Source organism: Lissotriton vulgaris, chromosome 2_1 (assembly GCF_964263255.1).
Source record: "Lissotriton vulgaris chromosome 2_1, aLisVul1.2, whole genome shotgun sequence".
Classification (NCBI taxonomy): Eukaryota; Metazoa; Chordata; class Amphibia; order Caudata; family Salamandridae; genus Lissotriton; species Lissotriton vulgaris.
The window spans coordinates 1,557,886,767-1,557,909,338 of record NC_141687.1 but is presented as its reverse complement, the minus strand read 5'-3'; the positions used below and the strand labels follow the sequence as shown (position 1 = coordinate 1,557,909,338).

Sequence of the window (22,572 nt, the reverse complement as noted above, 5' to 3'; positions counted from 1 at the left end):
AAATTGTTTCTAACAATGGTCCTTATCTGACTCAAATGAGTTCGGAGATTTGACACATATTCAGTGATGGGTTTCGAATTGTGTGGTTCGGTCTCCCACCTCTCCTGTGCCATCTCGAGTAGGGTCCTGGGTTTGTGGCCATACAATAACTCAAAGGGAGAATAGCCTGTACTTTTCTGCTCTTTGCAACGAATGGCAAATAAAGCCAAAGGTAGCATATCCTCCCACCTTCTAGTTTCTAAGGCTAAGAGCTTTTTTAAAGTCGTTTTGATAGTGGAGTTATATCTTTCAACCAGCCCATCCGTTTGAGGATGATAGGCTGATGTACGTATCTGCTTAATTCCTAGCTGTGAACACACCTCTTTCATAAGTCTGGATACAAACGGGGTTCCCTGATCGGTTATGACTTCCTTTGGAAACCCTACTCTTGAAAAGACAGTGATCATGGCCTTCGCCACATTCGTGGTATCTGGCTTCCGCAGGGGTAAAGCCTCGGGAAATCGAGTGGCATAATCTACAATCACTAGGACATAACGACACCCACTACGTGAGGGTAACAAAGGCCCTATGATGTCCATACCCACTCTACTAAAAGGTTCGCTAATTATGGGGAGAGGCTGTAAGGGAGCTCTGGGTGGGTGGTATCTGCTATTACGCTGGCAAATGGGACACTCTTTACAATACCGTTTCACTTGTTGATATATCCCAGGCCAATAAAACAAATCTAGGATCTGTTTTTCTGTTTTCTCGGCTCCAAAATGTCCTCCAAGTAGATGACTATGAGCCAAATATAAGACTTTTTCTCTAAATGGCTCAGGGACTAGTAGTTGAGCTTTCTGTGTTGGATTTCCTTTTCTATATAACAAACCCTGTTTCTTAAAGAAGTAAGGACATACATGTTGGGGATCCTCATCATTGAGTGCTTGATTCCATGCTCCCTGCAATGCCGGATCTTCCTGTTGAGCTGCATAAAAACTTCTATCTGTTTCCCAGGGATTTTCATCCACAGTGATCGGTAGTGCTACAAGATTTTTGTTTTTCTCAGCCCGTCTTTGTCTTTTGCTTTTTCGTGTTTTCGCTTCCGGCCATTCTTTTTCTTCGTCTTGCGAAAACGGGGCAGTTGATAACCACTCCTCTTCTTGAGAGGACTTATCCTGCAACAATTGGTCTAACTTGGGATAGTCAGTCCCAAGGATTGCTTGTTCGGGTAACTGAGGAATCAACCCGACAGTCAGAGTGGTACCTTCATCCTTCGGGTGTCTTATTCTTACTTGTGCAGTTGGATAGGGTTTTGTGTCCCCGTGAACACACCTAATGGCTACTGCTCCATCCACGGGACCTATGTGGGCACCCAAATCCTGAGGCCGTACTACACTGTGTCGACAACCCGTATCGGCTAAGGCGGTTACTTTCTGTCCGTTCACAGACACAGTGCAATGATATGGGGGTTGTGTTCTTTCTGTGGAAGAACAATAATAATTACGCACCACACCTATTTCCATGGGTTCTTCCTTCTCTTTTTGTGGACAAAATCGCGCTATGTGGCCCATACCTCCACATTGGTAACACTGTGGTCCCATTGGGGCCCGAATTATGGGTGTTCCGGGTACAATGGCTATAGCTTCAGGTTTTTTCTGTGGAAGTGGGCGAGGAGGTCGGTGGAGTACAGGTCCACTTGTTTTCCCGGAAAAGTCAGTACCTTTTTGGAGTTCTTGAGCCCTACTGTAAGCACTCGCAATCTCTACTGCTGTCTCAAGCGTTAGATTGGCCTGTTGTCGAACCCACTTTTGGATAGGAGGATGAAGGGAGGTCAAATATTGCTCTAAATAAATCTTTGCCATAATGCCGTTTTTGTCGGTGGTTGCAGGTTTCAACCATCTATCGGCCATGTCTTTTACTCGGAAATACAAAGCTCGTGGTGTCTCCTGGGGACCTTCTTTCATTTGACGAAACTTTTGTCTATATGATTCATCGTCAATTCCTAATCGTTCCATGATACATTTTTTTATATCCGTGTAGGCGACACCTCCTTGTACCGTTGCCGCTTGATAAGCTGCTTGTAAATCACCTGAAAGCAAGGGTCCTAGATACTGTCCCCATTTATCTGCAGGCCATGATGCTGCGGTCGCCATTCTCTCAAAGTTAGTAAAGAAAAAATCGGGGTCTTCCCCACTTACATATCGCTGTAACACAACGGAGGGCAACGTTGTAGGACCTATCTGTTGTCCCAATGCCTCTGTCAGTTTGCCCAATGCTGTCTCTTGCGTTTGTCCTTGACCGGTTATAACTTGTTGTATTTTCGCTCGATCTTCTTCCACCACAGTCAAGAACCGTTCCATCACCTTTCCCAGGTGTTCTTGGTTTTCGGCCATTTTGGCGAGTGCGGCCTCCATCACGCCTTGCGATCCCACTTCTGACACCACTTGTGGGAGCGCAGGTCGGATAAACAGGCGTGGAGGCAAAAGATAGTTTCGAATTGGTTGTTTATTAATAACAGATGGATGGGTAAAGGTTCGTGAATCAACGTGAATGTCCTCGTCCGTTTCTTCCGCTGGTAGAGGGGCGATGTTAGAGATGTTTCTCGGCTCCTCGTCTTCGGAGTCTTCAGGGTTTTCCCGGAGGCTCATAAAAGAAGCGGAAAAAGAAAGGGGCCGTCAGACTACTTGTTCGATACAACCAGATTAGAAGGATACCGTCACCACACCACGTGTCCTGTCTTTAGTACTTTCCGTGTAGAATTAAGCAAACAGGTCCAAGTATTAAGTGAAACGAAACAAGGTTTAAACTAGCTACGGTTGAACTGAACGGAGATATAGCGGTCACACTGACCCTTCAAGAAAACAAATATGTACCCTCGGTCACCACAGCCTATTGGGATGCGCAACCGTCAACAATCAAGAAAATGTGCAGAGTGAGTTGATACTTTTCCAGTATCACCTCCCGGTTCAACAAGTTCACGACACTTCTACGTTCACCAAGAAAATACCACGTTATGTCAGGATAACTGAGTAGGCATTTGTTAAGTCAGAGAATCAGTTTAACATCACTGTTTCCACACTCTACCCTCAATCCCTTGTAACACCCCACTCACCGGCCCTGCCGTAACTCTCCAGAGTCACGGCCGCTCTCCAGCATCCTCCGGGGGACTCCACCAGTCCTCACACCACGGTTCGTCTGCTTCCTCTTCTGCGACGTCGTCGTTCCGGATTCTTTGTCCGCTGGTTTGGTTCCGTTGCAAAGGGTCCGTCTTCTCCACTGGCGTCTCCTCTGCTGGCGTCTCCTCCGCTGGCGTCTCCTCAGCTGGCGTCTCCTCCGCGGCTTTCCTCTTCCAACCCAACGCGCCTTCGTCCCTGTAAACTCGCCTTTTCATTGGTTTACTAGGTGCACCTCCGGGGTCATGTCCAACCTCTTCCGGGTCCTGACTATCGTTGGCTCTCTGTAGGAATACGGAAAGACGGCATGGAGTTTCAGATTTGGGAGTGTCCGATAAGTCCGTGGACGAATTAGTAGACGTAATTGCCCATGGAGCTACAACGGTGAGTTCTTCCTCACACCATCATACTGCAAACTAGAAGTAAAAAATAAAAAACAGGACAGCAGGCCTTTTCTGTCTATGCACTGAGTATCTGGAATAAAAACCAGTATCCATCAAGACCATCCCAACACTGATCAAATTTACGAGAGTTGAAGACTCACCTCTTTAAATACCACTCCAGCACATTGCATTAACTGTCCACACCACAGATCCCTTAATACCATTTACATACATGCATAGTTATAAGAGTGTGCCAAAAGCCAAGGCAACACAGTCTGTAATTCCCAAGCTGGTTCTCAAAATGTGTCTCACTGCTCTCTGGCCATCCAAAATATTCCGGGCAAAGGTATGACAGAAATCCTCCAATAGGGCAGGCACCATATCATTCGCCATATCCCAGAGGTCACAGGTTTAGCAACCCAGGACACAAGAGTACCAGGCTAGCCAAAAGAATACTTTGTTGCACAAAGTCAATTTTCTTGAATTCCCCTGTCTGATGGTGAAGTGGAAATGCACTTGGTATAGCGTTACTGGTAGAAGCTTCAAAAATAATTCTATTGGGAGCTTGATGCTATCTAAAAAAAAAGTTGGATCACCAGAAGCAGACGTATGTCACCGAACAATTTGGATATTTACTGGTGCGAAGATCAAGGTCTGGAACAAGCCATGTGGGACTTAGCACCGTTGAATGAAAGCAAGGCTCCAAGCATTAAGAGGCAGAACAGACTAAGGCAGAATGGGCTGAGGCTAAATGGGGTCAGTCTTCACCAGAGAAAGGACCCACCGGTGGAAGATCAGATTGAACCAGAGCGTCAGACAGGCAAGAAGCTGTGTATGTTGTTCTTATGGTTGCGCTTGGACTTGCCCTTTGAGTTAATCCTGGGCAGACCCGAGAACAGCAATAGGGACCAGCACCAGGAATGACCTTGGAGCTTGCAACAGCAACAGTGTCTGGCATTCCGCACCCTAAGGGCTTTTGGGTCTATCAGTGCACATTTGTCACTGGACCTGGAATTGCGTTTCGTGCTGAGGCAAAAGAGGCAGATATCATTCGAGTCAGTTACTGATATCTGCTTACCACAAGTATAGCGCACATAGAACAATGTTCCACTAGGAATCATTCAATTTTGAATTGCTATAAGATAAACAGATGCAAGATAGACACTTCACACAGGAATAAACACAAATGATGATTAATGCTCTGCATTCAGGGATACTAATAAGATAAAAGGGTAATCAATGTACTAAAAAACAAATGCAGGTGCTCCAAGTGACGAAACAGTGCAAGTTGAATTAGGCAAGCCATACAATAACAAACATATTTACACTGACAGTATATTTCCAAAATGTACAAATGGTCCCCACCCATAGGACATAGATTTAACCCCTTGCATGCTGATGACGAACCCCAGCCGTCATGCACTACGGTGCTCGTGTGCTGATGACGGCTGGGGTTCGTCATGGCCCGCCCCTGTTCATTTGTTTACAGCACAGGGGCGGAAACGGGCCAGCAGTGAAGGGGTTAATTCCAAAAACCAATTGATACAAGTGTTTGAGTTCCAATACTGCGACATTCAATTGTATGGGTGGACCCCTTTTAGTCGATGTTTCAACCCCTTAAAACAAATCATACGGGGCTTCATCAGGTAAACAAAGATGTAGCAACCTGAGCAAAATAATCTGACTAATCTTCATGCACTTCATGTATTTAGAACAGAGGTAAATCTGTGTTAAATCGAGGCAATTACTCCTGGCTCACTACACCTTACCGGAATGCATCTCCAAACACCACATTTCACTGGTCCATGTGGTGAACCATTTTCCATCAAAACGAACATCAATTCTGCAACTAAATTTGTAGTGTACATTATAGAGTGTAACTGTGGCAAGTATTATGTGGGAAACACCATCAGGCCACTTAAAGACAGAATCACAGAACACATAAGGGCAATACACATATGTGACCCCAAATATCCTGTGGCGTTGCATGTTGCGCTTTGTCAAAATGGAATAACTAACAAACTTGTAAAATTCTTTGGAATTGACGTGGTTCCGGTAGGAATCCGAGGAGGAAACCGTGAACTCAGGTTAAGACGCACTGAAGCCATGTGGATCATGCGCTTGCGTACTGTGGAACACAGAATTACGACCAGGAGATGCAGTATTTCCTGGGCAATTAGGTCTTTATCTGTATTGATTAGGTTCTCACATAAACTGGTTATGTTACACATTCAGTCCAACGACTTTTTACCCTGCTGTTTCAGAATGGGTCATTCAATGCATATAGTATGTTCTTTACCTCATGAACATAATGTTTATCTCATATGTTTTCAGTACATAGAAACTAGAAGTTCTTTGCACAAGACCAGTTATATGTGGAAGTAACCAATATCTTTCTGCTGTATGAACTAACTAAATCGAATTCAAATCTTAATATCTTCATGAGAACACACCAACTACACTATCCATGCTGAATTTAGAACATTATGATAAGATGTACTGTACTGCTTGATAAGTAATTTGAATTGTTTAAATTTATTTACAAAGGCTACTTGTGTATTTTTAAATAATGTCCTGTACATTCAATGAGCTCATCGTGCTACAATGTCAGCCTGTACAAGGTCACGTATGAGTGGGATTAGCACCTTGACTCCACTCATCCCACACAAGTTCGAGACACTCCTCGTCCTCACCTCTCCCGCGCATGCTTTCTTTCAAGAGGCCCTTTGATATATATTTTATTCACAAGTAATTCAAGAAACCTTGGTTTTAACACGATCTAATACTGGTGAACATCCATAAAGCCTACACTTATACTTTTGTCAAATTATCTGATCTCTAACCGGGGGTACTTGCAAATGGCTAATACTTCTCCACACTCGCTAGTTGGAGGGTAGCGCTCTAGTCTGACTATGACGTTCTACGAAACGTCCTCTTAACGCGATGGGGTTCCGGGTCACGTGTCCAAACAGGAACACGGCCCGGAGAGGAAACGCTGCACGCCGCACTGAGGCACACTCAGGTGAGCACATTAACGTTAACCGCGGAATGTTCCCAGATCTCCTCAGAAGTTACTTTATAATTGGGATTCCGATATCGAGTAGTTAAATCTACACATTTACATTTTTTTAGACTCTGGCGTCCTCGTGATTAAAACTGACGTCGTACCCGACTTCAGGCTGGGGTAATGAGAGAACAATACCTCTTAAGGTAAGACTTACATACGAATGTCGAAATCCAAATACCGAGCGCACGGAGTCTCACCGTCTGTCTAAACAATATATTTATACATATTTCCGTACTTTTCAGACCGCTACCTTCTACCAGTAAAACGTGTCATCACAACTTTCCATTAGCCTACTCAGTCCATCGACGTGACATCTTACTCTGAATGATTTTGCTCACAGCTTCCTCACACTGGTAAGCTATTACTACAGTGTAGCTCTTAACGTGGCTGACTGTTCCTATTCTTATCTGTAATATCATGATATGTAGAGACTATGATTCTATGACATTAGCTGAGATTTAAGGTGTCACTTATATATTCTTGTCATCACTGGATTTGAATGTAATATTCAGGGATATTGAAGATGTCATCACGGGATTGGATTTTATTCAGGAACATTGAAGCTGTCAACTTTTCGATTGTTACTCTACAACATGCATAGATTAATCCGCTACTTTGTTTTGATACACTTAAATATGATTTTGGTGTAATGTGAAATTCGAATCTGCAATTACCATTGAGTCACTGATAATGTGGGTTCTGAACCATCTATATTTAGTGGCCTACAGTCGTGCAATAATGATACAGAACCTTTTTCCACATGACGGTTAAACATGTCTATGCTGATAATCTAGCCCCTTTTTCATATAACGTGACTTCTAATGAAGCGTTATTGACATTGTTTGGCCCCCTCCTAGCTTGGAGAGGAGTCGCCTGTTCTCATATCTACCTGGATGGTCACGGGCCCGGCTGGGTCGGAATTATCACCAGCTGCGCGGTGAGCTTACAACTTCACTGTTGTCTTAATTTAACTTGTTTTAATTTAACTTGTTCCAATGTTTCCATACTTACACTTCGTTCTTCATTGCCCAGAATCCAACAAATGACAAATTAGTGATGGGTTCCCCCCCCCCCCCTTTTTCCAATTTTGTTTCTACGCACAGACCTTCTGGTTAAGACACAGCCATTATAGGTATGTGCCCTTTTCCACCCAGAGTCACAATCTTAGGTGACTCTAATCACATATCACAGGGCATGAGGGTGTGAATGAATCGTGCACATATAATAGCACTTGCGGTTATACTGAATTTTCATAGGACGCGCCGTTCATCTCAAGTAAGGTTGATTTAAGAACTCCTCACTTGCATTCACTGGTTCACCTGCTCACCAGCACGGTCATTTAGTTGACGGCGTAGACTCACTCTCGACACGAATGTCCTGTTGGTTGCACTACAATGTAACAAGTTGTAACACTACAGGTGTACACTAGTGGAAGCTATGTTAAGTGTGATCAGACCGTGTTACACAGCCTTTCTGTAACTGTACTCTCACACGAAGAATGCTCCATTGTTGGTTATTTGTTTGTTTCAGCCCTGAGGATTTGCAATAGCGATGAAACACGTGTCGGCTGGCTGTTTAACGCAATAAAGGACTCCAACAGACTACTCTCCCTCTGGAGTTTCCGAGAATCTTCTGTTGCTTTGTTTTTTGTACTTTACGTTTGAATGTTACTTAACATACTGTTCTACTGTTGTTCGAGTGCATAGGGTAACCACGTAATTCAAGAATTAGTAGCCTGGTCTACTTAATTTGAGTGGTTCCAAGGGTTCTCCACTCACCCAATAGCACCACCTGATAATAGCATACTTCTATCCAGTGCGTTCACATAGGCTGTGCACCCGGTTGCTCTCTGACTAAAAGACTTGCGGGATCCTAATATTTCTGGTGAAATCTGGCAGCAAGGGATATTCATAAAGTAAGTAATCTGCAGTTAGAAGTTTCCATCAGAGTAACTATTCACTGTCTTTTGCTAAAGCTTCATAAACCTCCACTTCCTTAGTGACACCACTTTAAGGATAGGAAATATGAATTTGCTTTAACAGAATGGATTTGTTGTTTTTCACTTCTAGTTTCAAACTAATGACCAGCAACAGTGTTCCTAGATAGGGCTTTTTCGCTCACAAATAGTTGATCGACATTTCCCATTTGTGCAAAAAAAAAAAAAAAGACAGCTGCACTTGTGCATTCAGGTTGAGGATAATGGGTGTTTTTTATGCCTCCCTGCAACCTGTTATGTGAATGCACAGCTGGCAACATGTATGATAACTGGGGTGGGCTAAAAAAGAGCAGAGGCTGGTGCACAACACCCAAGGGGCCTAAAGGGCTTCAACCCGCTCCCAACTCACCCCCTCTTCAAGTTGTATGTCTTAGCCCAGGCTGCTGATGCTTCCAGCACACAGACAGTTCTTTAGCTGATGAGTGCTGGATTGCACTGGAAATTGGGCCTCACTAACAACCTCATTCAAAGCATTTCCCAGCTAGCAAGAGTTTGATGTGCAATAAAGAAATATGGGAATTGTAATTCTGAGTGCAATAGAAGTAGGTCCAGACCCCTGGCTAAAAAAGAACAAAATATTCTACTACTAGTTTGTTTGCCTTTCACCTTCAGGTATATGTATGTATGTATGTGTATGTGTATGCATACCTATTCACTAAAAACCCAAAAGTTACAGGGATATTATAGTTGGGTTCAAATATTACACACACAAAACCACAGAATTTCAGCACTTATACCTTCTCAAGAAACTTTAACTTGTGTCTTAGGGTAACTATAACTTTAAGCCCCCTGCCATGCACAATTGTCTCAAATAATTTTATAGGAAATGCTGCACCTATATTTTCAACTATGTCACAGAAGATGCCAGGACTGATGTATTATGGGGGGTAATTACCAGTGCATGGAGATGGCGTGAGCTTTAGTTATTTTAGGGCACGAGTTATAGTTTCTTGAGATAAGTATAACTATACCTGCTGAATTTCAATAGTTTTTTTTTTTTTAGTTCAAAACGTTTTATTAGATTTTAAGGAAGTAAATAAATAGTAAAACATAATAAAAAGTGATACAGGTGATGAATATCGATAAAGAGTAATATAACAATGGGGACCAGGTTACAAAAAAAATTCATCAGAGAAGTTGCATGTAATTATTGTAAAAAACAAAGAAATAGTGATCTGGATAATAACAGGCATCAACAGTATCACTATGCAATAGAAAAGAAAAAAAGGAGAGATAGCAAGAGAAAGGAGAAAAAAGAGAAAGAAAAGATAAAGGAAAAGAGGAAGAAAGTGGGGACGGAAGAGAGGGAAGAGAAGATAGAGAAACGAACTCCTCCTGTGGGGCTCTACAAACAGACACACAAGACACACTTAATCAGGTGACACAAAGGGATATTGAGCAACTAAACCTTTCGAGGCTAAATCCATATATGCATCCAAAGCTCTCCAAACACCACTAGAAATCGAAGGAGAGAGATGGGCCTCATCAACCGAGGTGTGTGCACTTCTCAAAAAAGAAACCCATGCCCACCAGGTATGGTATGAGACTGAGGAAAAAGACTTCCATTCCATAAGAATCACTTTGACAGCAACAGTTAATAGAAGATCTAGTAATTGTAAATCTAAGGAATCTAGAGGCAACGGGATTGGAGAGGCCAAAGGACCCAGCATAATCATGGGAAAGAAGAGCTGGAATTGAACATCAAAGATTAGCATAAGATGTTTATGCACCATATCCCAAAAGGATTGTAGAAGAGAACATTCAAAAAACATATGTGGAAAGTTCCCAGCTGTTAAGCCACAACTCCAACAGAGGTCATTCTCCTTCAGAGACAGGGAATGCAAGCGAACTGGAGTCCAATGAAGGAGATTGATAGAAAAGAACTTAGACTGAATTAAAGAAGGGGCAATTTTATTACGCAGAGATAACTTCCCAATTAACTGCCAAGAGTCTGGTGAAATATGTTGTGTAAGATCATGAGCAAAATGACGCAACCATTTTTGTTGGGTAACAGTATGCTGGACAGAAGTGTCGGAAGAGAGAAATGTATAAATTTTAGAAGCTTCATGACCAGTTCTAAGCCAAAGGTGAAATAGGGTAACAGTAGGGGAATTGGGAACCAATCGTAATTTAGCAAGAGCAACTTTAATTTTTAGAAATGTGTAAAAGTCTAAGTTAGTGAGAGAAAATTGTTGAGCTAAGGAGGAGAAGGGTATCGGATCATTATGTGAGTCATAAAGATGTCGCACAAGTGAAATCCCTTTAGCCGCCCAATAAGACATCAACTTGTGATCAATGACAATTTTAATCTTAGAATTGAATTTCAATAGTTTTGTGCGTGTAAAATCTGAACCTAACAATACCGTCCCTGTAACCTTTGTTTTTTTATTGAATTTCTAGGTTTTTTAAAATTCTATTTCCTAACTAGAAATCCCCTGTAACCTTTGTTTTTTAGTAAATTTCTAGTTTTTTTAAAAGTTTTTTTTTAACGTTGAGTAAATTTAATTAGGTCATTAATCCAACCCCAGCAGTGCACAGTCTTTGGCCATGCGCGGCGTGGGGTTGGCAGCCGCCAATCTCCCACATGCAGGCAACCGGGAGGGTGGCATGTAGCCCTCCTCCCTGGGCTGATTACAGCGCCGGGGACTCCATTTCCCCATATAGTAAATAGGAAGAGGGGTACGCAGCCAATCTCTTCGATCTGATTTTGGTCAGAGGACCCCATCCCTAGGCCTCAGCCATATTTTAAATGGAGGGAGGGGGCGATTCCCAGGACAATTTGCCCCAGGGATCCAATTTCCTGGGGTTCTGTAACTTTTTAATTAGTAGGGGTCACGATCTTCCTCGTAGGGCCAATTTTAGCCCTTGGGACCCTATCCCCTGGGACCTGGCCAATTAACAATGGGGCGAAAGTAAGGGCTCTGCCACCCCCTCCCGGGCCAATTTTACCCTCAGTGACGCCATCCCATGGGGCCCAGCCAATTACTGCAAGGTGCCAGCCAAGGGTATCATGTTTTTGGAAAACAGCACATGCATTTTAGCACTGGTTAGCACAAAGTGCCCAGAGTCATAAAGCCAACAAAAACGAGTTCAGCAAAAAGAGCAGGAGGAAGGGAAAAGGTTTAGGGATGCAGAAACGAACCGGTCCTAAGAATCGTATCACATAAAACTGTTATGTGACACTATATTCAACAACATTCAATGGTTTGGTTTAGATGATATGATGAATAGGTTTTAAATAGGGAACTCAATCAGAGTTGGCCATGACCGTTCCTGTAAATGAGTTTTTTAAAACTAAAATGATGGTCATATTTGATTACTATACACAACACAACAGGCATCTCCACATTTTGATTTTTGCGGAAAAGGGACCTTTGCGGAGAAGTTTTGTCCAGACTGGTTTGAGAGTTTGAACTCGGAGGGTGATTCTTGTCTGAGTACAGACAATGAAAAAGTTCACTAAAGAGTTGATTTGCAACAGTCTTTTACAAAAATATATTTGACAGCTAACACATGGTTAAGGATCAGAATTTTGGAGTGGGGGTTTGGGTGATGATCAAAAGCCCAGCCAGAGTGGAAAGTCAGTCTTCTTTTCCCTACTACATGCCATTAAAGTCTTGAAAGGTCCTCTTCTGTAACATAGGAAGGGATGGTGGAGCATAAGACATTTAGTCAAAATAGCCCCAAAGCAAGCTAGAAGAATTATGGAATACAAGGAAAGATTTGTTGATAATTCACTTCACTAATCCTCTTAGTTTCCAGAAAGTCTTAATGACAAAGAGGTGAATGTTTCAGACTCCGTCGTCTCAAACTCACCCAATCATGATTCTAGGAGTCTTAATAGTTCAAGTTGACATGATGAAGATTCATCCTTGTCAGTATCTAGTCCATCTGCGACTGGTTTACATATTTCTACAGATGGATTACAGTCTGACTGGACAGGGGTTCAAAGAGTGCAAAGACCTTTATTTGAACAAACTAACCAGGTAGTGAAAATGCAAAATGTCAAGGTATTTCGAAATGTTAGGATACTATTCAAATAAACAAGGATTTTTGTCTTCATTAATACTAGTGTTGGTATTGCACCTTCTCTGTTCTTTAGTTTTTCAAAGTGGGAAAATAAGATTGTGTATTTACTTTAGACCTTTATTTGGGTAATGCTTAGCTAATGGTCTATTCATACTTACCTCACTATGGAATTGTTTGTGCTTGACTCTATGCTCGATATTCTGGCATCTCACTCTGAGAGTTCCTATGCGGACTGCTAGGCAGTTGCAGTTGGGGGAGGAGTAACTGCTGGACGTGGGATTCTTGTATTTACTAATAAACTCCATGTTTAGGTATCCAGAGTCTCCTGATTAATCTGTCTTAACACAGATCCATTGATGCACACAATGTGCGGGCCCCTAAAAATCATGCTAGTTACTACCCCCATGGTTCATGCACTCTTGGGGGCCATTGACCTACCCCCACTGGATCTTGTAATTCGCATAACATATATATAACATGGGTGGCTCTTGTTATTAGTGTAACTGAAAAATACGCTCTGCGGGTGTCGCTGATTATCATTATCTGGCCCATTGATACAGGCTTGCTGCGGGCCCACGGGTGCTTGTTTCTAGACCCACTGATGGATGTACTGCGCAAGGCCCCTTGTGATAGTTACTAACCCAATCAATGCATGTCCTCCATGGCGCAACTGCCACATAAGTCCATTGATGGATGAACTTAATAGAGCCAGTGATTCTTATTACTGGGACCACTGATGCACATACTATATTGATCCACTGATGCTTTAGAGTAGACTCGTTTAAACATGTAGTGTCTGGGAACACTGACACCATTTAAAAAGGCAATTGATAATGCACTGCATGGGCCCACTAAAGCCCTTTCCCTTTTATGCAAGCACTGTGTTAGACCACTGTTGCTTGTCACTTAAGCCATTAACATAAGCACTATCTGAGACCACAAAAGCACTAACCGTGCAATGTTGCTTAGAGCCCTGATTGCAGTGTGTAAAATCAATAGCTTAACATGTCCGGCTTTAGCTGTCTGACAGAGAATGACAACAGTTGGCAGGGAGGTGCAATAGATCAGCCTCCATGTGCCATTAGTTGTTTCTAAGCATCATTCACAGTTTCAGAGCCCACATTAAAGCCATTGGTAGATTTAACTTCATTACTAATGGAGCATTTCCTCTTTAGAGGCCCACATTAAGAGTATAGATTTGTCTTCCACAACGCGTTGGTGGTGAAGAGCCAACGTGCTGCAACGGAGGACTATCTGAAGGCATCACAAAAGCCATGGGACTTCTTGGCCGCTACGTGCATTGATGCAACTTGAGAGCCCTACATCAGGCTGGAGTAGTGAAGCATTTAATATTGTAGGGTTAGTACTGCCTGCAACAGTCCCAGCAACCTTAGTGAAGCTTTAATAAGGCCTTTTGAGAAGCTTGTATGGGTATACATTAAAGCGAGAGTATCAACTAAAACAATATTGTCATTCTGCGGTACTAGTTTGCGAGCAAAGTAAATCCTATTTTTACAATATCACTGTCTTTGCCAGTTACAGCACTACAAAAATATATCTTAACTTTCAACTTATCTGCAAGCATGTGTCCCTAGATCTCTACCTATGATGGAGAAAAAAATACTTTCCACGTTCTAGAATGAAATATTTCAGAACAGTCCAACACTCGATCTTATAACAAAGGGTATGTGAAGTCTCAAGTCTTTGGAAACATACCATTGCAATAAGAAGAGTTACTCCAGCATGGCCATTTCCAACTTAAACAGCTGCATAAAAGAAAATGGCTTGTTGCTCCATTATTTTGTTTTTTTTTTTTTTTTGAAAACCTTTATTTGTAAATAACACGATACACAGCGTCTGCCTACAACCCCTCGGGGCCGGCCGCTATGACATATGGTAAAAGGATAAGAAAGGATCCAATAAGGCAGAACTTCGTTAAAGCAGTCTCTGAACAAAAAGTATCGTGTAGAACCTGGAACCATAGCACGAGGATAGGAAAAAGGTTTAATTTTATGATTTTGTCGAATTCAATTTGAAAAACTACGAAAGGAGTCGAAGCTAATCTCTGACCAGGATAGCTATTATCTGTCAAGGAACACAGAACCCCGACCCCAAAAGAGAAAAGAAGAGGGAAATAGGCAAATAGAAGGAGAAGAAAAAGAAAGAGGGCCATAGAAACAAAGAAAAACATAAAACACGTCCCATCCCCCCACCCTGCATACCAGCGGAAGGCCACGGCCCACCCCCCCCAATAGGCATGCCTGTCGCCCCTAGAGAACCCCCAAGTGGGAAAGAGAGTAGAGAGAGTGAGAAAAGACCATCCCAGTCTCCAACCCTCAGAAAAGGCGGGAGGAGAGAAGTTCAACATACTCCCGGTCTCCACCAGCCCCGTGAACATCCCCCACCCCAGGTATCACCAGCACTACAGAGGTAGCAAGCAAGTCTGTAGGTAGGGAGAGTCATTTCAAAATGCGCAAATAAATCGGACTAAAGGCAGTCCCACCCCGGTCCCCGCCCGTCAACGTGTTGTTGCTCCATTATTAATATTACGCTAGTGTGAACGTTTGTTGAATCATCCTGGAAATAGAATACAATAATGCCAGTAAATCAAACACCCACTGTTTGCTGAAAAAATGTTTTATTCTGAGAATCAATTTAAGAACATTGGAGGCAAATCTACAAGTTCTCCGCAGCTGCTGCAAATGCAATAAAAAGAAAAAGATTAAATATAAATTAGTTTCTCCAATTTTCTGAGCACTATGCTTCTGACCATGATTAAAAAACGCAATCACTGGTTGGCCTGAACACAACGTCATGTCATGTGTATTCCTTGCATTTGTAAAGCAGAACGTTTAAATAGTTTAAAAAAAATTGTAATACAGTGGCCACAGGGCTAGTAAGTCTGAATAAACTATTTCGACTTGCTGTGGCATAGGCCCTCAGTTCATACCATTAGAATCTACTGCAGCAGTATGTCCTCATACAGCAAGCTGAAGTAGTCCAAATTAATATATAGTGTTATCTTTTGGAGACAGACACTTTTATTCCATGCACAAAGGCAGGAATAAATGACAACACGGAGCAGTGAGTAAAACAGCCCCATATGTCCTGCAAACGTTTAAAGAAATGAAATAAAATAATTATTGCTCTTCTATTATGAGAGAAACTACATTTGCTGAGTTGAGTTTCCGTTCCAAGTGTTGTTTTCATCGTCATCATCCTGAGTCTTTAATCTATATACTTTGCCTTCTTTTTTGAACTCTTCACCACGCTTGTCCAGCACTCTTTTTCTGACTGATTCTCTACAACAAAATGAAGACAAAGAAAATGTAAATAAAGTATACTTCATTCTCATCTTATCCTGGAAAATATGTTTTTTTTTATGTTTCTTTCTCTTAATAAAGAGGACTTTGTAAAGCGAACTGTCACAGTCATTGTGAAACAAAAGGCAGTAGGAGGTCAGTTTTTTCTAACACAATATTTAAATAGCTTGTAAATTAAAAGTACAGACATTTCAAAACATATCGGGAATTGCAAATGATTTTTTTGTAATTTAGAAGTGTAATGTAAAGATCTAAATCGGAGCGAAACACATCAGAACATTTTACTAGGTGATGTGCAAATGACAAATATTTGCAGAAACTCGATTTTCAAACATAATTGTTTGCAATAAAACTGCAAGTCCGTGGGAATTTTGTGGCCATTTCAATCGAAAACGTGCTGATTGCAAATGACAGTGTGCTACTACTTCATTCTTTAGTTATACATTTATTAGTTGACAGTTTTTAAACCTGATTTGAAGAACGTTCCTTAACCCCGCCCTGATGACAATGTTGTTAATTAACTAAGAGGCAAGTCAGGGGTCATTTGTAACCTTTATGTGGCTAGATTTGTACTATATATAGAGAAAGGTTTAGTCTATTAAATCATACAAAAGAGTTTTTTGTACAACACACATGCTGAACTCACATATTCGAAGGGGTTCTCATATGTGATAGTAAAGAAAATGAAGGCTCAGTGAATTAAAATATTTGCCCTGGGCACATAATTTGAAACCAGTTCATGGGTATGCAGCATTACAGTTGGGTCCAGTAGATGATTTAAATTACTAGACCTGTAGATCTGGTAACATTTTAATGATTTTTTGAGGCTTGTATACCCAAGCAATACCTCCCTGGATGTGGTTCCGTCCATAGTGGCACCATGATCGAAGGACCTATGGACATGCTCAACAGCTCAGGATAGCAGACTCTCTGAGGCCAGTCTGGAGCCATAAGGATGGCTTGGGCCCTGTTGTTTCGGATCTTCTTGAGAACTCTGGGTGGTAGTGGTGGCAAGACGTATATATAAAGAAAGAGAGTGACCCCTTGTGTTAACCAAGGGAATAGGGTGCTATAGATAAGTACAAAAAAAACCAAATAATCCCTTAGATTGTACAAAGCACCGAATGACAGAAAGCTCAACTCACAACTGAGTCATACCTTTATATAAATACAGTGAAACAGCCCGTGCAGTAGGCTACCACAAATATGTTGACCAATTATATTATGATACTCCAACCTTATCACAAATCCTCTTTTTATTTAAAAAATCTTTCTTGTAGTATTTCATCAAACATCATCTCACATACTATATGTCCCAAAATAATTCATACAAAGCAATTTGTTAAAAACCCCACAATATACGGGTGGAAAGACGCACAGAAGGCCGGAGCATCAATCGAGATGAAAAGCACCTCAGAGTGAGGGCCTCCTTGGAGATACCAGTGCACAGAACTGCTGACTGGCACGTTCTCTGCAGTGGCAAAAAGATCTAACCAAGGCTCTCCCCACTGCTGAAAGTAGCCTTGCTCGACCTCCTGTTGTCAACACCACTTGTGATCCGCTAGGCATCTTCAAATGAGTTTGTCCGCTCTGGCATTCAGAGAGCCCGCCAGGTGTTAAACCACCAGGGAAATGGTCTGACATTTCAGCCATGTCCAGAGACGCAGGGCGTATTGACAGATGGTCAACAATTCCACCCCACCTGGTTTGTTGTAGTACCACATAATGTCTGAACACCTGCACAAGCTTTCCCTTGATGGTGGGTAGAATGGCTTTGAATGCCAACCGTATCGCTCGGCGCTCCAACAGGTTGATGTGGAGTCTGGATTCCACCAGAGAAATAGTCCCCGGGCTTCAGCCCAGGAGTGGCATGCCTGTCACTACCATCAGACCAGGTTAGGGAAGGGAGAGGAGTTTGCTGCTGACCCAATCGCAGTTCGTCAGCTACCACTGCAGATCTTCTGCAGTGCCCTCTGAGATCTGGACCATGCTAGAGATTTTCCTGATGGGGCGACCACTGTAACTTCAGGTCCCACTGCAGAGTCCGGATAGGTCAACGAGCATGGGCCACAAGGCCATGAGACCCAGCAGCTTTAGAGTCGGTCTCATCAAAATCCAGGCTACAGGCTGAAACATCTGTATCATAGCCTGAAAATTCTGGACTCACCCCGCAGGAGGATAAGCCTGAAACTGCACTGTGTCCAGAATTGTCCACATAGTCTGGGGGTGGGGATGACTGCCTGCGGCGAGCCCCCCTTCAACAGCCAATCTTTAAGATAGGGGATAACGAGCACCCCTGATCTCCGCAGATGAGCTGCAACCACCGCCATCACCTTGGTGAACACCCTAGGGGTGATGGTAAGGCCCAAAGAGAGCCCAGCAAATTAAAAGTGTTTGTGACCCATTGTGTACCGCAGGTAACATCTGTGGGCAGGCAGGACAGGAATATGGAAGTATGCAACCTGCATGTTCAAGGCTATCACTTAGTCTCCCGGGTCCAGGGCAGGCAAGACTTGAGCAAGTGTAAGCATTTCGAATTTCTCTTTTTACAGGAAGAAATTGAGACGGTACAGGTCTAGGACAGAATGATGGCCTCTATCCCTTTTGAGCCCCAGAAAGTAGTGAGAATATCAACTATGACCTACTTCTGATGCCGAATCCTTCGCTATGGGTCCTTTGGCCAAAAGAGCCACCACTTCCTGACGAAGTAATGAGATGTGGTCCTCTATCAGCATGCCACAAGTAGGTAGCATGGGTGGAGGGGTAGTAACAAAAGGGAAGGAAGAGCTCCTTTGGACAATATGAAGAACCCAGCAGTTGCAGGTTATTGTCCTACAGTGGTGCAGGTCATGGGGTATCCTGCTTCCCACTGGGTAAACTAAAGGGGCTTGGAGGCTGCAGCTACTGGGGAGAGGGTTGATTGACTCGCCTGCCCTTTGGCTACCTGGCCCATGGGGCCTACGGGTGCTGCGTCTTTGAGATTGTTGGTAGAGAATGCGCCATGATTTACTTTGGAAGTGGAGATTGCACCACCAAGATCTCCAGACTGGGGTGTGTTGTAAGAAAACTGAGGCCCCCTGGGGCGGGGCAATAGTGGCGAGCAATCGACCTTTCCACAGGAGCTCCTGTGCAGAGCTTGTACCAAGCCCAGAGTAAAACGTGCTTGAGGGCTTCATTAAACAGGAGAAGCGGTTCGGATGGGGTGACTCCCGGCAGAAGCACCTCCACCAGACGTTCGCCTTGACAGCCATAGTGGGCAGCTGAAGGTCTAAGACCACAGCTGCCTCTCCTCAACACCATAGCAAATGAGGCTTTCTCTTCCGTAGCCCAGTAGGAAAAGAAGCCAAGCCAGTATCTGGGAGGGTTTCCAGCCCACTGGCATCTGACAGATCCTCACATCAGATGTCATCTGTAATATCCTGGGGATGGTATACATCAGGGTCTAGTGGCTGTTCAACAATAATCTCAAAGTCCTACCCCAAAGGAACCAGGCACAGGCTCCGGGCTGGGTGGTCTGCTCCCGATGTGAGGCAACACACATTCAGCTCCCTGTCAGGGATCCGTTTGGGGACTGTGCGGTGGGCACCAGGAACATCGACAGTGGAGCTTGGGAAGGTCGAGGTGGGATACCAGGGAGGGCCTCTAGAGAGCACACAGGGCCCAAAGGTGCTTAAGCGAGGACAGGCTGGCAAAATAGGAGGTGCAAGACCTCATGAAAATCACAAAGTTGGCCTGGGGTTGTTCCAGCTCCAGGAAACTCTGGGACGCGTGGAGACAGCGCAGGTGCAGTCTCAACTGCAGAGCCAGGCCTCGAATGCCAAAAGTCCCTCATTTTGTCAGATTACTTTGTCGGACGGAGTGAAGTAGATTACCTCTTCTACTTCTTACTCTTTCAGTTTGTGGTACTTATCTGAAAGCCTGGACCACTTCGACTAACGACGTTCACTTGGAGTGACTCAGTGACCAATACTGTGACCTAACTCTTGACTGAGATCAAAGACTGTTTTGCCGTTGCACGTCCAGGAGCTTGAGGGACCGCTCCCTCAAGGCCTTGGGGTGCATGGCACAACAATCGACGCAGGTCTTGGCATCATGGTCATGCTAGAGGCACCAAAGACAGACGAAGTGTGGGTCCATCACGGACATTTGTTAGTGACAGCCTTTCTTGTGGACATTACAGCCACACCAGGAGACAAAGTCTCAAAAAATGTGTTGACAAAAAGTTTTAAAACAGTCAAAAAAGACTGGGAGTAGCTCTTCACCGGATGTGCACTGACTGGCGCGAAAGAAAAAAAATTATGTCAGCATGCTGGGGTAGCGCCTATATAAGCACAATCTAAGACTAATCATAAGTCCTCAGGAAGTATGCTTTTGATGAGGAGCCCTGGGTTCCGGGCAAGGTTGGTGTATTTGTTAGGCTCCTTCCCTCCACTGCATTCTAGCCGCTTGGGAAGCCAGGGGGGGTTGGGGCATGAGGGAAGGTGGGAGAGTGGGCCTTCCCCCTCATCGATCTTGTCCAAGGGGCCTCACGTGTTATATGGTGCTTCAAAGGCATGTTGCCCTTCTCCGCCACATTACCTTGCCTCTACGTATATCCAGACCAGAAGCTCCTCAAAGGGAATCTGCTATTCTCCCAGCCATCCAGATTGTCAAGATGACTGGCAGAGCAAGGAGTGGTGTGGTGGTGACGGCTGAAGCGGTAAGCTAAAGCTTGCGAAAGGAGGAGACAAATTGTTTTTTTTTCCTTTTTGTTTTTTCTTCTCCTTTTCTGATTCCTGCCAGTACTTCCCGACTTCTTATTGCATTCTCTCTCATGGATCCCTCCCTTAGTGTTTTCCCACCAGTGCTTCGCCTGAAGAAAATTTAGCTTGGAGCCTCAAAAGGGAAAGGTGAAGGGAGGTCCTGTAAAAGGAGGAAGGCAGGGGAATAAAAAGGCTAATGACCTGCTTAATTTAGGCTCCATTTCAAATGAGAATGTTCCCCATTAGCCTCTGGCTATAACAGTAAGGAGTTTTGTCTCTAAACATTTCAGCATCAGCTCGCATTCTCCATCAGGTGTAGGCTGTGGGATAACCAGTGTCCCCCCTCCAGGAAAAGAGGGGATGCCTCCAGTAAATACTCTTGAGGTCTCCATGCAGACCTCCTCGGAAGGGGGTGGAAGATTGTCCTTCTCATCCGCCTTGATATTTCATTATCTTCTCTGACTGGGAGGTGAAGGTGTGCCTGGTCCATTCATCATACATACAACGGATCAGAGCCCTCTACCGCCGCGAAAGGGCTCCCTGCTTGGAGCCTCAATGCAACTAAAGATTCACTGGCAGGGTCAATCAATATTCAGCCTTCTGGCTCTTCATCTGTTGGATGTAAAGTTGCTTATGCAAAAAACTTTCTATGGCATACTAGAAACTTTGGTGACCATAAGCACAAACCAGGTGGCTCATTCAAAGCTTTTGAAAGACATGGTTTCATAACTTCATACCAACAATGTTTTGTCCGTTCTAAATGAGGGACGGGTCTCAATGTACTTCTTCACAGAGCCTCATTGGGTCCAAGTTGAACTACAATCAGAAGGAAATGGGGACCCGCTGGCATTAAAGCAGGGCTCGAAAAATGTACTCGCCCGCTCGCAAATGCGAGTCAATTTCTTCAAGGGCGAGACAGTTTTTAGTCCTACTTGACCGGCCTGGCGAGTGAGCTCTGCCGCCGTCCCAACCAGAGTTTAGATGCAGCCACTGCATTGCCAGGAGAAGGCTATAGGGGGGCAGCATGCTGAAACAATTACGTGAAAATGTGGGAAAACCACAGGTGTTTATTGGCTGATTGCAACTAGGCCTCATCAGGCCGAGCCCGTGTTGCAATCAGCCAATCAGATGATAGAATATAATTTGTGCTCTCCGGATATGTGTATGCTACGCATGTTTACACGCTTCTCATTGGCTGATTACAGTAAGCCGCAGCAAGATATACTGCCAGAGAAGCGTGTAAGCTGCCTTTCCAAGCCCCGGCCTGCATTCAACCACAGGAAAAGATTTGTGGACAGCAATGAACTGGCAGAGTACAGTACGACTGCCATATTGCGTAGGTGGCCTCTCCACTGGCAGTAAGCTATGACAATCACTGGTGCATGAGGAGTGGTGAAGTTCTCCTCCTGCACCCCGGTTGTTGTCATCCAGAGAGGCCCTGTAAGTGAAGCTCTGCCTGGGCTCCGAAGTAAGCCACCGCCTGTCAAGGACAGTCAAGCTCTCAGAGGAGGGGCCCTAGACCGTAGGTGCGCTTGGATGGGGCCAGTCCACCAGCCACAGGTGCAGGGGCTCTTGTTCCGATTGTAGTGCTGGGGTGGGCAGTCGTGGCCGGTGCAGGAAAGCACGGTGGGGTGGGGCGGGGCGGTGAGGCCTACCCCACCTACACCAGCCGCGACTTGCATTGCACTCTGAATGTCATGCACGTCTTTTTTTCAAATGACCTTCCAATGTTTTTTAAGTTGTAAGCTGAGCTTGAAAAGCGCTTTGTTGTTTCAGTATGTAATTTCGCAGCTGCCCCTCTAGCATTACATGGCGGACTATTCCTACCTCTGGCCTAGAGTGTACTAATGCCATTCTCCTACACAAACATCTTTGAAATG

At 44.0% G+C, this 22,572-nt stretch overlaps 1 protein-coding gene across 1 annotated transcript in view; it reads right to left on the bottom strand.

Moving 5' to 3' along the window:
* Positions 1-15,248: 15,248 nt before the first annotated feature.
* UBXN4 (UBX domain protein 4) overlaps positions 15,249-22,572 on the bottom strand; it is a 210,254-nt gene continuing 202,930 nt past the window's right edge. The window contains exon 14 of the mRNA XM_086954984.1: positions 15,249-15,929. Coding sequence (XP_086811110.1) covers positions 15,794-15,929 — 136 coding nt within the window. The 3' untranslated portion in view covers positions 15,249-15,793. The remainder of the gene's footprint in view (positions 15,930-22,572) is intronic.